Source organism: Catharus ustulatus, chromosome 21 (assembly GCF_009819885.2).
Source record: "Catharus ustulatus isolate bCatUst1 chromosome 21, bCatUst1.pri.v2, whole genome shotgun sequence".
Lineage (NCBI taxonomy): Eukaryota > Metazoa > Chordata > Aves > Passeriformes > Turdidae > Catharus > Catharus ustulatus.
In genome coordinates, this window is record NC_046241.1 from 1,833,480 (window position 1) to 1,850,537 (window position 17,058).

The following is a 17,058-nucleotide window of genomic DNA, read 5'->3' on the forward strand; positions in this document are numbered from 1 at the left end:
CTGGAGAGAGCGAGTTGCTGCCTTGAAAGGGAGCATGGAGCCTGCTGAGCTCTCCTTGGAGCTGAGCACCCAGCCTTTCCTGGCAGCTTTGGCTGTGCTTGCTAGCATGCTGCTCTTCTGGCTCTTGGCTGCTCCCTCCATGGCACCTGTGCCTGCTGATGGCAGGAGCAAATGTGTGCATTTCCTCTCCTTTGTTGCAGTTTGTAATCCCCTGTATTAACTTCGTTCACCAGAGGCTGAGTTGAGTCTTGTGCTAAAGCTGCAGTGGCTCAGTGTAACCTTAAGTGCTCTGGCAAAGACTTAATGCTTCCCTTCTGACAGCTCTGATAGAGTCTCCTGAGAGCTAAAGAGCTCTGGCCCCTTGCTCATATCTAATATTCAATTTTCTGGCTGCAAAAGTGCATGAGGAGAGAGGGCAGGACAGGGGTGAGCAGGGTGCTGGCTGCTGGGACTGCAGTGAGTGACATCTCTGCTTGTAGCTGGGGACTTGGGGTCTTGTGGCACAATACAGAGCTAGGGCTGCTCATTTCTCTACCCCAAAGTGGAAAACATAAACCTTCTGCTTTCCTGCTCTCTGCCTGGAGAGTCTTGAGAGGAGAGTACTCCAGCTATGCATCAGCAACACCAGAATCAATCTAACTCAGCACCTTTGGAGGAGCTTGCCTTCCCCAGGGCCGATTTTAGGCAGCAGGAACAAAGAGACATATTGCTACAAGTGATGGCACAGGGACCAGCAGGCACCAAGTACCTTTCTGTACTGCTTGAATTGGCCAGCACAGTTAATGCATCACTTGTTAAGTAGCCAGGGAGAAATTACCATATGGTGTGTCCTGCTGCTCCTCTACTAGAAGAACCAAAATATCTGTGTGCTCCAAAGGTGCAGCCTGTTCCTGTTCTGGCATCCAGGAGGGAGCAGAGCCTGGCAGGGACTGGTGGGGAGGGACAGGGATTGGTGCAGGAACCCTGTTTCAGCCACTCCCTGCTCCTGAGCCTGGGGTGCAGGGACACTTTCCAGGCTCCTGGTGGTGGCTACAGAGCTGATATCATCCCTCTCTTTGGGGGCTGGAGGGAGTGACACACAGAATTATTCACCTGTGGGTGAAGCCTGGTGAGGCAGAGGTGTTTGCTGTGCCACACACCGTTGTTCCTGGCCTGCAGCCTGCTGTGTCACACATCTGGCTGGCTGTCCCAGCACACCAGTGTGAGGAGAGGAGTAAGCCTCATCTGAGTCTGCTGTGTGACCAAGGCACCTCCCAGCTCCCTTCTGCTATGCTGGAGGTCCTGGTTTTGTTGTGATAGCTGTGACCCTTGTGGAGAGATGGATGTGACCACCTGTGACTTCCAGGCAGAGACACTGGGGCAGGGGCAACCAGCCTGGGAGGAGGATTTGGCAAGTGTCCCTGCAGTGGCACTGGTTGGAACGTGCAGCCCGGGCAAGTCTGGCCCCAGTGGTGCTGTCAGACCGGGCTGTTTGCACAGAAAGCTGCCAGACAGCCCTGGGAAGGTGGGTGGGACACAGCAGGTGGGGCTGTGTCCTTGTTCCTGTGGGGTTGGCTCCTCCTGAGCCCTACTCTTGTGCCAGGCAGAGGCTGCTGGAGGACATTTCCCAGCCCTTGGCCAGCTGCAGGCAGGGCAGGGTGTGGGCAGGGAGCTTCCCCTTGGTCTGGAGGGATGATGGCTTTGAAGGACTGGTGATTTCCCTGGCTGCCAGCTCTGCCTGGGCAGGGGCCTCGTAGCACCAGCCAGGGAGGCTGCACTGCTCAGACCAGAGCCCAGACACTTTCAGCAGCCGTGGTAGGGTAAACTTGGATAATTTGTTTTAACAGTGTAAATGCAGCTGTGTGGTCATTTGACCCACAGTGGGTTTGGTGGGGACAGTTTTCCCATGCAGTGGTGCAGCAGTGTGCTGGTTTGCAGTGAGTGCAGGGAAACCTTTGTTGGGTGGGAATGGACCTAAAAGATCATCTTGTTCTACCCCCTGCCATGGGCAGGGGCTCCTCTGACTATCCCAGGGTGCTCCAAGCCCCATCCAGCCTGGCCTTGGGCACTGCCAGGGATCCAGGGGCAGCCACAGCTGCTCTGGGCACCCTGTGCCAGGGCCTCACCTCCTTCACAGGGAAGAATTTCTCCCCAGTAACCCATTTATTCTACTGCCCTCTGGCAGTGGGAGCCATTCCCTGTGTCCTGTCCCTCCATCCCTTGTCCCCAGTCCCTCTCCAGCTCTCCTGGAGCCCCTTCAGGCCCTGGCAGGGGCTCTGAGCTCTCCCTGGATCCTTCTCCAGGTGAGCACCTCCAGCTCTCCCAGCCTGGCTCCAGAGGAGAGGGGCTCCAGCCCTTGGAGCATCTCAGGGGCCTCCTCTGGACTCTCTCCAGCAGTTCCTGTGCTGGGCCCAGGGCTGGGGAAGCTCTGCTGGTGGGGTCTCACCTGAGCACAGGGGCAGAGGGGCTGAATCCCCCCCTTTCCTGCTGCCCAGGGCATGGGGGGCTTGTGGGGCCAGCACACTGAGCTTCTCACCCACCAACATTCCCAAGCCCTTCTCCTCAGGGCTTTTCTCCATCCATTCTCTGCTCAGCCTGTGTTTGTGCTTGGAATTGCTCTGACCCAGGGGCAGGACCTTGCACTTGGCCTTGGCAAACTTGCTGAGGTTCTCACAGGCCCAGCCCCTTCAGCCTGGCAGGGTCTCTCTGGATGGCAACCCAGAATCACCAGGGGATCCAGAAGACTTGGCATCAGCCCTCTGGATCAAGAAGTTTCTTTTCTGTGACTGCAGTATTCCAGGACTCCTCCACATCCAATGAACAAGTGAACAACCCCAGTCCCAGTGTGGAACAGAGGGGAGCAGCTGAGCCATCAATGAGAAAGACCAGACATATCTCTGCTGGAGCCAGGGAAATCTCCAAGGTTCTTCTGCACTATTAGTGTGTTGTTGCTGCTCCTGATATCTGAACTTGAGGGTTTTTTTTTCAGGCTGTCTGGGGCAGCAGCTTCTTTCCCTCCAGGAATTTTTTGGGAGGAAGTTTCCCAAGGCCGTGTGGGGGTGGCCAATCTCTGCTGGCTTCACTCCTATCAGGGGGAAAGGCTGCTGCAGGTATGGCCCCACCGCAGAACCCTGCTAAGCCTGCTGCCTAATGACTTTCTCAAGGTATTTTTAGCTGCATATAAACTTCAGGAAAAGCTTTTTTGCAGCTGAGGACACTGTGGCCTTTGTTCTGACTTTTGAGAACAGGGAGGTGCTGGCTCAGTGTGGCTGGCACAGCCCTGTCCCCTTCCAGTGGTCTGTGAGCTGCCCAGGAGCCCCTGTTTGAGGGGTCTCAATGCCCCCCTCGAGCAGTGCTGAGCTCCTGCTGACTGCTGTGCCCTGCCCAGGCTAGGCAGTGCTTTGGCAATGCCTCTGGCTCTAGAGGAGCATGGACAGGGCTGTTCTTCCCAGCTGTTGGGATGGCCATGGACCCCCACCATGGCTGGAAACCAGCTCACCTCTGCCTGCTGCCAGCAATGGTCTCTGTTGCAAAGTCCCCTTGGAAATTAAATGAGCACATTAAATGTCCTGGATTGTCACTTGAAGCTCTCTGGGCTGGAGGGACAGGGACAATGAGTGGCTTCCCATGGGCTGTGTGTTCCCCTTGCTGCTGGGATGCTGGAATTGCACAGCAGATGCAGCTGTGGGATGGCTCTGGACACTCTGCCTGATGCTGCATCTCCCCTACTGTGATCTGGGGATCTGTTCAGGGCTCAGCAAAGCCTGGTGAGACACACATTGCCCTGCGTCACCAGCACAGTGTCTGTGCTGGACTGACACTGCAAGTGTCCCTTGCAGGGAGCTGAGGTGGTGTTTGCTCCTGTTTTCCATGGCAGAAGTACCTGGGTGTTGGCTCCAGGTCAGTCTGGGCCCTGCCCATGCTCACAAGGAGGCTGGGACAAGGGAAATTGCAGATTTATACCAAGATTAGTCAGCATTTGAAAATGGAAACTCATCCTTTCAGAGCAGAGCTGCCAGCTGGAGAGTTTAGAAGCAGTTGCCACCTCCCTTCCCACTGTAAGGGTGCTTGGCTTGGGATTTACCAGCTTTCCACCAGCCAGTGGGCAGAAGACAGAAATGGTTTTGTATTTCCAAGTTGCAAATGGAGCCTTTGCTGTGTCCGTACTGCCGCAGCCTCTGCCAGGAGAAGCAAGAAAGAGCCCAGATTACTGCTAAATATCCACCTTTCCTCCAGGAGCAGTGGGAGGCAGGCAGGACCCGAGCTCACCTGTGGGCTCTGCTACCTTGTCACTCTGCCAGGCACTCTGAATCATGCCTGTGCTTTCACAGGAGTCTTCTGTCTCAGGACCATCAGCTTTTCATGTTAATTTTGTTAACCCTTGTCTGTGAAATATCCCTGGCACTGAACTCATTTCTGCACTAGTGGGTGCCTTGGAATGCCCACTCCAGGATTAGGAGGATGCCTAAAGATGCTTCTCTCCCTTGGGGGGAAGGAGAGAGTGGGCTGGAAGGAGCAGGTCTGAAAAGAAGAGTTGTTCTCAGTCACCTGCAGCATCTCCCTGCCCCATGGAGTGGAGAACAGGGCTCACTGTGCTTCCCTGGCTCCCTGCTCAGCTCAGGACTGGGGCTGGGGCTCTGTGGCCATGGGCCAGGTACTGCTGTGATGCCCTTGGTCTGTGTGAACTGTGACAGGACACAGCTTCAGTCTGGAGTGGCTGGTCTGGGAACTCCTCTCTGGCTGCAAAGAATAGAAATGGCCTTTTCCAGCCCTTGTGGGCAGCTTGTTGCAGTCAGGAGCTGCAGGAGGAATTTGCAGGCTGCTCAGTGGGTCACAGCCAGCACTGGGCACCTGGGCTTGGTCAGGAGCATCAGGCTGCTCTAGGCTGACCTGTGGGCAGTTCCCATCTGACCTGCTCAGAGCTTGGACTACCTGTGCAGAAACTTCTCAGTGCCAGCCAAACCCCATCCTCTGTGGGTGATGCTGCCCACGTGTGTTCCTGGGAGAGTTCATGGCCTTGCTCAGTGCTGCTGTGTGAGTTAGAAACTGTGAAAGGGCTCACAGGTTCACTTTCAGCCCAACTTTCTGTTGGTGCACCTGAGCTAGGCAGGACTTGGACAGAAATGACTTGTTGGATGGTGCTGCCTGTAGTGTAGAATAGGGACTTGGAATCTGTGGGTTCATGCTGAGGGTCCTGGAAAGGCTGTGAAGTTTTGTGCTCCTAGCAGGAGACTCAGAATTACTGCCTGCACCTTCATGCTCTGCAGCTCACAGAGAAACTCAGTGACCACTACCCTCTGGAGCTCCCACCTCCCTCCCTTCTGCAGGGCAGGAACAGGACTTGCTCCCACTCCTTGTCAGGTGGAGAGAGTCCCTGTACTGCAATGCAGAAGCTGCACAGGACAGTCGATGTGTTCCAGTTACCCATTTGCTTTCTGAAAATAGGGATAATGGGTATAAGATCAATGTTGAATGGTGCCCATTAAAAGACAGAAACCCTCAGGGTAGCAAACATGGGCTGGGTTCATCGAGTCATTCACACATTCAGCCTTTATCCTGGACCCAGCCAAGGTACCTGCTGAGCTCACCTGGCACCTTTACTGGGCCAGGCTGTCCAAGAGGAACAGGGGAGGCTGTTCCACACCTGCCTCTGACCCTGCTCAGCTCTGCAGCTTCAGGCCTGGCAGCAAGGGCAGCTCCTGGCTTGGTGCCTCCACCTGGTGACAGCACCGGGTGCTGCATTTTAGCCTACATAATAATTCGGGTTTGTTTGGGAGACGGGAGGGGAATCAGCAGGGAGGCGATGGCAATGAGCAAACCTTGCTCCCCTCTGTGAGGCCAAAGTGTATAAATAGGCATCTCTGATGTTGTCCTGATTGCAGGGTGGTGTTGTCCCTTTGCAGGGATCTGTGATGAGGTGTGTGTTGGATTATTTATCCCACTGTCCCTGCACTGCAGGCAGGACACGCTCACTGGGGTGTCCTTGTCCTCATGGGGTGGCTGAGTGAGCAGAGAGGCAGGGATCCAGCTTTTCATAGCATGAATGTTGCCCCAAATCCTGCCTGGGCTGCTGTGTCAGTGGTGGGGAGGTTTACTCTTCCCCACCTCCCCCTTCCATGTAATCCACTTAATCCCCTGACGACAGGACTCGATTTCTGTCAGCTCTGCAGAGCCAGCGTTGCTAACGGGCAAGCTGCCTCCTCCTGCCTTGCAACAACAAAAGCACCAGCCAGATCTGGGCTTTTGGTACCTCCAGCAATGATCCTACAAAGCAGAACAAACACAGCTCCATTTACTGGGCATGCAGGTCTCCTCTCAGCTCTGCCACTTCAAAAACAAAACCTCTTGTGTATACATGGATTTAACAAATATGGATAAACCTCCGTGGTTTTCTTACTGAAGGCAACTTTGGGAGCTGCTGGATCACACTGTGGGTTCAGTTCAGCTGTCACACTGCCCTGGAGGGAATCTGGAGTGCTGGAGGGTGGATGGAGTTGGGGAGTTGGAATCTGTTGTTTCAGCCATGCACTGGATCTTGGCTCTGCCCTGTGCCCTCGAGGCTCTTGCAGAGCAGTGGTTGAAGAAAATGAGTGCTGAGGTTTTAATGTTGTGACAATATTTTTCTGAGCTCCTGTTGTCTGAACAGCCAGGCTGAAATATTGCAGGTCTCTTTTTGGGTCCAGGGGTGAGTGGACCTCTGGTTCCAACTCCTGAACCCTGTGCAGTCTGTGAAGGGCTTGATGCCCACCAGAACTCCCTACCACCCTCAGACAGTGCCTGTGAGCTCTCACATTCCCCCTGACTGCCTGACAGGGGGAAGACTTGAGGAACAATAGACCCACACAGCCCTGCTCCATGTCCTGTGTCAATAGCCTGGGGTAAGCACTTGCTGTGGCACTGAGATCCCTTAGAGCCTGCCCCAAATGACCTTATTTACAGGATATCTTAGTGCAGAACCTCTCCTGTCCCAGGGAGGGATGGGTGGCAGCAAGTGCTCCTGTTGGCTCAAGCACTGCCCATCACATCTGGAGCTCTCCTGTGGCTGTAGGCAGCAGAACAGGTGCTGTGTGATTCCCTGGGTGGTGCCCTCTCTCTCCCAGATCACACGCTCCAAGGTAGCAGCCTCTCAGCCTGATCCCTTCACTCTTGTTTCCACAGGGGTCCTGACAGCTGGAGAGCACAACTTTCCCTTCCAGTTCCTGCTGCCAGGTAAGATGCAGAAAAGTGGCTGAAGGCCCTTCCCTGGAAGCCTTGGCTTTTGCATATACTTCAGTTCAGAACTGGCCTGACTCAGCCTTATGAGCTTTTCCTTCTCTCTCAACTCCAGCATCTGCTCCTACATCATTTGAAGGCCCTTTTGGCAAGGTCCTGCATCAGGTGAAAGCTGTGATAGACACACCTCGCTTCTCCAAGGACTACAAATGCAACAAGATCTTCTATGTTCTCTGCCCTCTCAACCTGAATGACATCCCTGACATCGAGGTAAGAACGAGGAGGGGCATGGCTGGGAAATGCCAACACTTCAGCACTTGTCCTGCTGTCTGAGGAGTCACTGAGTGGCTGGACAGCACTGATTGTGTGCTGTGACTATGCAAGAGCAGGACAAAGGCTCCTCATCTCTCCTGCCTTGCTGTCACTACCTACTCCAGGTGATTTCTGACTCTTGTATGTGTTGCTTTGGGAGATTTATCTGGATTTTCAGCATGCAGAAAGACATGTTGGCCAACAGCTTCAGGTACTTGGAGACACTTGGGTTTGGGAAAATTGCTTTGGAGGGGAAAGCAAATTAATAGCACTGTAGAACTGTGGGGGTGGAGAATTGAGAGCTGTTGTCTGTGGCATTGCCAGGTTGCTGGTTCTTTGCAAATATTTCCGCTTTGCTTTGAATCTCTTTTCCCAGAGGCTCTCTGACTCTCTTGAGCCAACACCTCTGTCTCTTCTGTCCTGCAGCAGCCCAACACCATGTCCATCACCAAGAAGTTCAACTACAAGCTTGTGAAAAGTGGCAACATCATCCTGACAGCCACGTCTGATCTGAAGGGCTACATCGTGGGCCAGGCCATCCAGCTCCGCACAGACATAGAGAACAAGTCCGGCCGCGACACCGGCGCTGTGGTGGCCAGTCTGCTCCAGGTGGGTGTCCAGTGGGGCCATTCTCTGGTTGTGCTGCTGCTCCACCCCATGGAACCTCTGTGAAACTGGGGCAGTGAGAAGGCCAAATCTCCAGCTCTGTTCCTCTCTACCTTCCTGGGGAAAGAGGACCTAGAACTTGTCTTGCTTATCCCTGCTCAGTCTGTCACACAACAGCAGGCATTCCTGCTCTGGAACATGCCTGATAAGTTTGTGCTTGTGCCTGTTTGACAAAGCAGTTGGATGGGTTTGTGTCCTGGCTTACATTTGTGGGAGACAGAAGACCACCTGTAGCCTCTGTGCAAGCTGTGTTTCTCCTGTCTGTGCAGAAAGTGGCCTATAAATCCAAGCGCTGGATTTACGACCTGAGGACCATCGCTGAGGTGGAAGGCTCAGGGGTGAAAGCCTGGAAACATGCAGAATGGAAGGAGCAGATCCTGGTTCCAGCACTGCCCCAATCCATTCTGCAGGGCTGCAGCCTCATCCACATCGACTACTACATCCAGGTGAGTATCCCTGGGCTGGGCTGCAGCTCTTGCTCCCTCCCAGGCTGAACAGTGTGGTGTGGGTGCTCCAGAATCACATGAACCTTCCCACTGCCATGTATTACATTGGGGTGGTATTTGCACGACTTAATTAGTGGCTTGTTTGAAGTTTTTTTTTTTTTGTTTTCACTCAGACCCAGGATTGAAAAACACATGAAGGAAATGAATTTTCTTGTATTTGGGCCTAGTTGTTTATTAAATTTTATTTAAAGTACAGAAATTTTAGCAACACTTCTAGCTACTAGCTAGAAGCCAGCAAAATGGAGATGAATCCAGCTAGCTACAAGGTCTCTTAAACAGTCTAATAGAGATTTAACACCTATATTATTAATACTTTTGACCCAATAACCAAACTTCCATGACATTCAGTACTTCAGAACAGTACAACTGTTTAACCAGAAACTACTGCCTGAATTTATGAAGAAGGAAGATCACCGAGAAGAGACACCACCTAAAATCTGCTATCTTGTCCCATATTTATTACTGTATTATAAAAACCTCAAATTTAAAACCCTTCACCAAGTGAAATCACACACTTCTATTTAATTACACACCTGTGACTTTAACTCCATCACTCAAATTTGGAGCCTTCTACAAGGCCTTAGGTCAAAAGCTGCTGGGAGTCAGTGCCAGAAAGCTCAAAAATCCCAGGTTTCTGGGATCCAACAATGTATAATGAGAATGCCACTGTTTTCCCTTCCCTTCTCTTCCAGGTTTCCCTCAAGTCTCCAGAGGTTTCTGTCACTCTCCCTATCTACATTGGAAACATTGCTGTGAACAGGGTCCCGCTCAGCCCGTCCCGCTCCATCCAGCACATCCCATCTGTGGTGGTCCCCAGTGCTCCCCCAGAGGAAGAGGAGGCTGCCAGTGGCTATCACCCCATGGACAATGTCTCCATCCCCACCAAAAGCCATTCCCAGCAGCAGCCCTTTAGCTACGCCCCAGGACTGAGCTTCCAGGAGATCCGGGCAGACTCGGAGCAGACGGGGTCCCCAAACCACCCCACACTCTGCCTGTCCACGGGAGCCACTGTCCCCTACTATGCTGAGGGGAACGTGGTGCCTGTCCCCACAGCCAGCTCACTCATCCTGCCCCCGGAGTACAGCACGTGGGGATATCCCTACGGTGAGCAGCGCTCCCGGGATCTGCAGCTGGGGAGGAACAGCTCCTGACAGCACTCTCTGCTAGCTGTGAACTGGTGGGAATCTGGGGATTCTGTCAGCCTGCTGCAGGCTGCTGTCAGAGGGGATTGTGACATCTCCCTGCCTGCTTTAGCCTCTGGAGGAGTCCCCTCTTCCAGCTGTAAAAGCCAGCTGTCCTTCCCAAGTCCACGCCCATGCCTGCCCTGGGCTCATCGTGAGAGGATCTCCCTGTTCTTATATGAGCTTTCAGCTTCCCACTGATAGAAAAACTTCTTGGCTTCTGGTGAGGCTGGTGGGAGCAGAGCCAGGAAAATGATGTCACTGAAATCTTCTGTCTGACTTGGAGTGGGCCTGCAGCTGGTCTGAAGCTGTGGGGGTGGGAGCTGAGAAATTGTCTGGGGTGGAACATCTTGGGGAAATCCCAGCATGCTGGATTCCTGGAACTGTGCTGGGGTGGCAGGGCCAGCAGTGTGTGCTGGATTCCTGCAGCTGTGCTGGGTTAGGGGTAGGGCAGGGCCAGCAGTGTGTGCTGGATTCCTGCAGCGGATAGGGCAGGGCCAGCAGTGTGTTCCTGCAGCTGTGTGGGGTAGCAGAGCCAGCAGTGTGTGTCAGCACAGTCCTACCCAAATCACACCCTCTCTTTGCACTGGGATAACAGAACCCTTTAACCCTGGGTTACTTTGGCCTGGGTTGGGACACATGGAGTATGGGTGATCTGGAGGTGCTGGAGGACAGGAGGATGCTTGGGAAAGAAAGGGGGAACAGGATAGGACTATGAGGTGGTGATTTAAACCTCCATGGGCATCAGAGCAGGGATGGGACTGACTGGCTCAAATCCTACAAGGCCCATGTACCTCCTGGGCAGGGAGTGTGTGTTGGTGGGTTGCTTCACTCTGCACTGGGTTACACAGACTGGGGTGAAGGGAACCTCCCAAATGCCCACCATAACCTCTCTCTTTCTTCCTGTCCCCCACAGAGGCACCTCCATCCTACGAGCAGAGCTGCAGCAGTGCCAACTCCAGCATCAGCAATGGCAATTAGCCCTCCCCTGCTCCGAGCCCGCCGGCGCTGCCCACCCTGGCACCACGGGGCACCCGCCTGTGGCAAAGTCTGGTACAGCACAAGGCATCTCTTGTCTCTCTGGCTGCTTTGAGGGGGGAACTGCCACATCCCAGCCTGGGCTTTTTATGTCTCTTTCTAGGGAGGGAGTGGAAAACCAAAAAGGGCAGCCAGAGCAGCCTGCATGCCTGTAGGAGAGGTCTGGGAAACTGAACTGTCTCCTGCTGCTGGAGAGCTGGATGTGCCCCTGGGATGCCCTGGGCAGCAGCCTGTTCAGTACTGTAGTCAACACTAACTGCTTTACTATCAAAGCACCTGTGATGCCTTATCTGAAATGCTCCTCTCTTGGCACGGCTCCACTCTGGGGGAAGGCTGGGCTGTGTGGACTTTCTCTCCTCTTTAGGGGCCGTGTGCTCTCACAAATGGTTTGACAGCCTTTCCTCCTTGTCCTCAGAGGTCCTAAGGGTAGCAGGAGGTTTCTTGGAGTAAGCAGGTTTGGAAGGACTTTTAAAAAGCCAAAAGCACAAGGCCTTGCTGTACCTGAGCTGTGGGGGGAGTGACTGGCAGTGTGAGTGGCCATGGGCACAGGCGGGGCTGATGAGCCCTGGTGAGCTCTGGGGAAGATCCATGGGGTGCCCTGTTCCAGCAGGGGTGGCTTTTCCCCACCCTTGCTCATTGCTGAGCCCTGGCACACAGGATGACAGCACTGGTCACTCTGCCAGCAGGGGGACCACACTCCATGGCCCATTTCCTGCCCCCACTGGGTGCCCTCTCCTCCCAGGCTGGAGTTCCATGACCATCAATCACTAAAGTCTGTCTGATGCTACCTCTGAGTGTGCCCAGGGGCCCTGCCTGTGGGATCCCTTCCCTCTGGGCCCACCCTCCGTGGGGCTCTCCTGGGAGTGGCCATCCCTGCCAGGCAGCCCACAGGGGTGCTGGGCTGGGGCCTGTTGTGCCACTGGTTTGCTGTGTGTCCCCTGAGCCTGAGCAGAGTGTGACAGTGGACACAAACCGTGTGGGAGCTGCTGTGCTCGTCTGCAGTCTCTGGGGAACAAGCTGAGTTTTCTTGCAATTTTTCTTTTGTGCTTTTTCTCCCTCACACACCTTGTTTAGCTTGTTTAGCATTGACTGCCCAAGCTGAGGAAACCACAAGCCACAGGTGCCCAGCCAGGCTGGAGTTGTGACCTCCAGACCTTTGGCACCTCAGAGCTGGTCCCCACACAGCCCCAGGCTGGGCAGGCAATACCTGACAGACCTTTAGGAGCATTTCCAGCTGCTGCCTCCTTGCTCAGCCACCTCTGCACAACCCTCAGGCAGCTGGGACAGGCCCTGCTTTGCACTCTTTCTTTGCAAATGGTTTTTTATTTTATTGTTTTTTTAAGCATTGAACTGCTTTAAGGGTAGCGTAGCGAAGGTGCCGTTCTGAGCAGTGCTGGCACAACATGCACCGATGCTGATAGAGTGATTGTCATTGTCCCTGGATATATATAAATATATATATATATGAGATGAAGTTGTTTTTAATGATTGAATTCAGAAATACAAATTTTAATGCTGTATTTAATAAATTATTCTATGAGAAATGCTGTGCTTTTTCATCCATTTCTGATGCTGATCCATGTGCCTGTTCATGCCAAATCCAGGAATGCACCTTGCTGATTTCTTACAAAATGAACTGAGGTTTTGTTGCTCTCACCAGGAAGGGTGGTGAACTCTGCCAAGGCAGCTTGGAGAAAACAAACATGATGTGGCCTGACCACAGTGCCAGGCTCATAATTCCACATGGCTGGAGGGAATTTGGCACCACATGGGCTTGGCTCTGGAGAGAGCAGCCACTGCACTGCTGCTTCCCAGCCAGGATTTGTCCAAGTGGCCCAGGAGTCCTGGGCAGTGCTCACTGCTGGCAGGGATGGGCTGGTGGGGAGGAAGGGGAGAGCAGACTGCCTTTAGGAGGATGGAGATGGGTTAGGGTTGGCTGGAAGGGCTGCAGATCACCAGCCCCAGCCCTCTCCAAAAGAGGCATCTGGAATAAACTTATTAAAAGTGGAAGAAGGCTCCTCCCCACTCCCCCGCTTTGGTGATGAAGCATGCAGGTGTTGTCTAAATGTGGCCACTGCAGGTAGCCTGGGGTGTGATCTGTGTCTTGGACACAAAGATCCTTCTTCATTCTCTTCTCTGCTTATGCTTCTTCCCAGCTTCCATGATCCAGACTCTTCTTTGTTGGGTGGTCTGGCCTGCCATGAGCAGCATTCTTCATCCACAATGGTTCAAAGGCAGGTACAGCTCTTCCCCAGTGCTCTTCCTCTTCCTCCCACTTGGCTGAACCTGTCCTGCCTGTCCTGTCTGCAGCTCCCATGGCCTTCCTTGCTGTTGGCTGTACATATCCTTGAACCCAAATCCCTTCCAAACCTCTGGAAAAATTCCTGTGAGGTGCTAATGCCTCTGGGCTGCAGGCTTCTGACCAGCCAGGCTCTGGGAGAGGCAGACAGGGCTGGGACTAGGACTGGTCTCCCAGCTCCTTCTCCATCCCTGGGGCTGAGCTGCTGCTGGTCTGTCCAGCCCATGTTCCTTGGCTGGAAAATGGGATTGCTCTTTGGTTGGCCAGAGCCACTGGGCTGTTTTTCCAGACTCCCAGGCACCATCTGACCTCCTTGTTCCACCTTTGTTTTGGGAATGCCCCACCTTTGTTTTGGGAATGTCCCGTCCATGGTGGATGCTGTGGAGGAGGGAGCCCTCACCCAGCCCTTGCTGTGCCCTGAGTCTCTGCAGTGCTCCCGCACACCTCAGCTTGCTCTCCCAAATTATATTTGCTACAAACTGATCCTTGGGACCTCCTGCTGTACACAGAGTCCCCTTTGCAAAGCAAGGAGCAAACGGGAGCACTCTTGGTGAGGAGTGTCCATCACCACCGGCTGCTGTGGAGGGAGCAGGAAGGAGCTGGCGCTGCAGCTCAGCGTGGTTTTCACCCTTTTGGATGCAGTGCAGGTGGCACTGGCCAGGGAGCAGCAGCCATCACCCCAGGGCTGTCTCTGAGCAGCCTGGTTGTGTGAGAGAATTGACATCACAAGTGACAATCAGTGTTTTCCAGCCCTCCTGCCCCGCCCTGCCTGTCCCAGGGTATGCAGGAAGGGAAGCCTGACACAAAGAGCCGTGCTGATGTTTTATGGAGCCCTTTGAAGTGAGCCAGAAGTGCAGGATGGAGGGGTTAGTCCAGTTCTCCGTGAATCCTGCTGCAGGGGTGGCCCCAGGGCACTGTCAGCAGGACCTTGGGAAGGGCTTTGGATGAACACATTGGGGCAAACTCAGTGTTGGGTTTAGGGATGAGTTTGTCCACTCATCCTCTCCAGAGAGGATCAGTCCCTCTGTCCTGTGTCCATAGCCTCTCTGGCTTCCACCTCTTGAAGTCTTGGGGAGCTCCTTTAGGACCTTGGTCATCCCTCCCTTCTCTTGCTGAGCACTGAAATAAAGAGGAAAAAAACCCATTTATCCAGTCACAGCTCTGGGTAAAAAACTTCAGCACACAGGGATTCATTCAAATTCCTGGCTTAGATTTTTGAAGCAATTGTTCTTGAATTTGAAGTGGGGAGGGGGAGCAGTGGGGCATGAGAGAAGCTTGTGAGTTAATTGTTTCCAAACTCAGTGTTCAATGGAAAACACCAAAAATATCATCAGTTCTTTCTTTTTTTTTCTTTTTTTTTTTTTCTCTTCTCTTGCTGCTTTTATGTCCTTCATGGTTTTGTTCTTGTCCTGCTCTCCACATGTTCCACCTCTGTATCTTTGGCTTTTTCAGTGTTGTTTGTGTCCTAAACTAAACTCTGCTTTGGCATCTGCTGTCCCACTGCCTGCAGGAGATGGGAAAAGGGGAGTCAGGGGATGCAAAGGTTCTTCTTTCTTTTGGAAAATGATTCTGTTTTAGCTTTCCACTGAACTTCCAGAAGTTTTGTAAAAATAAATATTTTCTACTAGGATGTTTTCTTCTTGAGCCAGCGCAAGACAGGAGATACAGGGTGTTCTAGGCTCCATTTGGATTTTATTCTATATTTTAAAATATTTCCAACTGTCTGCAACAGGAATGTCCCATCCCTCCTCCTCAAGAGAGACTGGTGGGGTAAAACCCTCAAAACTTGTGCCCTTTCTTGTACCACTACTTGTGGCTGTAATTCTTTATTCCTGTGGTTCTCTTTACAGATTTTGGGGTTTTATACAACAATTTGTGACGGCTCTGTACAACCTAAGACTTCTGTGCAATTTATAACTGGGTTTTGAAATGTAAACTCACAGTTTTCCATGTTTACCACAGCTTCTGGGGAGTATTTTTGTTTTAACCCCCCAAATGTAAAGAACTGGAAAAATGTAAATAAAGATGATCTTTTTTAAGACCATGGGTGTTTTGCTCTGGGTATGTGATGATCATAAATGATACCTCAGCTGTCTGGATGCTGAGACCTGATGGTGAGAAGTGGTTCAGGACTGTCAGTGGAGGCATCTCACTGGAGCTGGAGCTTGGAAGTTGCTTTAGAGCCGAGGGCAAAGCAAAGCCACAGCTCCTCCAGCTCGGCAGGGAATGGCCAGGGTGGGCTGAAGGAAATGTTGCTCTCTCCCACGGTGAATCACAGAATCATGGAATATCTTGGGCCGGAATGGAGCCACAAAGATCATCCATCCCAACCCTGCCCAGACCCTCCAACAATCCCAGCCTGTCCATCCCTGGCAGCGCTGTCCAAACGCTCCTGGAGCTCTGGTAGCCTCGGGGCCGTTCCCATTCCCTGGGGAGCCTGGGCAGTGCCAGCACCCTCTGGGGGAAGAACCTTTCCCTGATCTCCAGCTAAAAATCCCTCCCGCCCCAGCTCCGTGTGCAGGTGCCACTGGAAGGACGCGGCTGCGGCCGGAGGAAGCGCCGGGGCCCTGGGGTTGAGCTCTTCCTGCGGGCAGCAATCCCAGCGTGTGGAGCTGCGGCTCCGCTCGCCCGGCTCGGGCGGGAGAGGGCGATGTCCGCCCGGCTGGAGCTCGGCGAGGCTCTGAGGCGGCTCCGGCTGCCCGGCCGAGCCCGAGCCCTGCCCCGAGCCCTGCCCCGAGCCCTGCCCCGAGCCCTGCCCCGAGCCCTGCCCCGAGCCCTGCCCCGAGCCCTGCCCCGAGCCCTGCCCCGAGCCCTGCCCCGAGCCCTGCCCCGAGCCCTGCCCCGAGCCCTGCCCCGAGCCCTGCCCCGAGCCCTGCCCCTGCTCCAGGAAAACGGGGAGTTCTGGCCCAGCACAGCCCGTCTTCGCCCCGCTGCCCTTCGCTCAGGATGGTTTTGAGGTGGACAAAAGCCGATGGGCTGCAAAAGCTATGTGTGTTCCTGGTTATTTCGGCTTGTTTTGGGAGCCTCTCCCTGCCCTGACGGCTTGAGGAGATTTGTCCCAGTGCCCGCTGCGTCCCTGTGTCCATCTGGGAAGGACAGAGCTGCCCCAAGTGCTGCAGAGGAGCCACCAGAGGCCGAAGCGGAGCGCGTCCGGCCTCACCCTCCGCCCTCACCCCTGTCCTGGTGCCACCCCGGCGTGCCGGCTCTGCTCTGTAGGAGCAGGGATGAAGGCAGGCAATGCCCAGCATCCCACATGGGGCATCCCCAGTGCGGGGAAGGTGATGCTGGGCATCCCCCACAGCGGGGTCAGTGATGCTGGGTATCCGCAGTAAGGGATGGGCGATGCATCCCCAGTGCGGGATTTGGCGATGTCCATGCTGATGCTGGCCCCGGCCCCTGCTGGAGCAGAGGTTTCCAGAGGTGGCTCTTTGTGCGGGGAGCAGTAACCACATCCCAGGAGGATCCCGGGGGAAGGACCCCCACCCCGCCATCACCCTCCTCCGAGCCTCAGCTCATCCCCCGGGGCCCCTCCGTGTCCCCACCGAGCGGGAGGCACCGGAGGGGCCGCGCCGGGGGCTCCGCGGGGGCGCTGCCACGGCCCTGCCGGTGCGCAGGGGTTCTCTGGGTGGGTTGGTTAATCAATTAATTAATTAGCTGCTGCTGCCGAACGGAGGGAGAGGCTGCTCGGAGGGGATGGAGCGGGCGGGGGCGGGTCCCCAGGCCCGGGGACTCTTATTTTGACCGCGGCGCTGCCGGGCGGGCGCTGCCGCCGCTGCCGGGCCGCGCTCCGGGGCCGCCGCCTCCTTCCCCTCCCGGGCCGGCAGCGCCCGGAGCGGCCCCGCAGCTGCTCACGCTGTCCCGGGGG

The 17,058-nt window shown here is 54.5% G+C and overlaps 1 protein-coding gene across 1 annotated transcript in view; it reads left to right on the forward strand.

Annotated features, from left to right (window-relative positions):
• Positions 1-15,237, forward strand: part of ARRDC1 (arrestin domain containing 1) — a 37,382-nt gene extending 22,145 nt beyond the window's left edge. Inside the window, exons 3-8 of the mRNA XM_033077791.1 lie at positions 7,138-7,188; positions 7,307-7,461; positions 7,930-8,112; positions 8,439-8,615; positions 9,368-9,779; positions 10,773-15,237. Coding sequence (XP_032933682.1) covers positions 7,138-7,188; positions 7,307-7,461; positions 7,930-8,112; positions 8,439-8,615; positions 9,368-9,779; positions 10,773-10,837 — 1,043 coding nt within the window. The 3' untranslated portion in view covers positions 10,838-15,237. The remainder of the gene's footprint in view (positions 1-7,137; positions 7,189-7,306; positions 7,462-7,929; positions 8,113-8,438; positions 8,616-9,367; positions 9,780-10,772) is intronic.
• Positions 15,238-17,058: the final 1,821 nt, after the last annotated feature.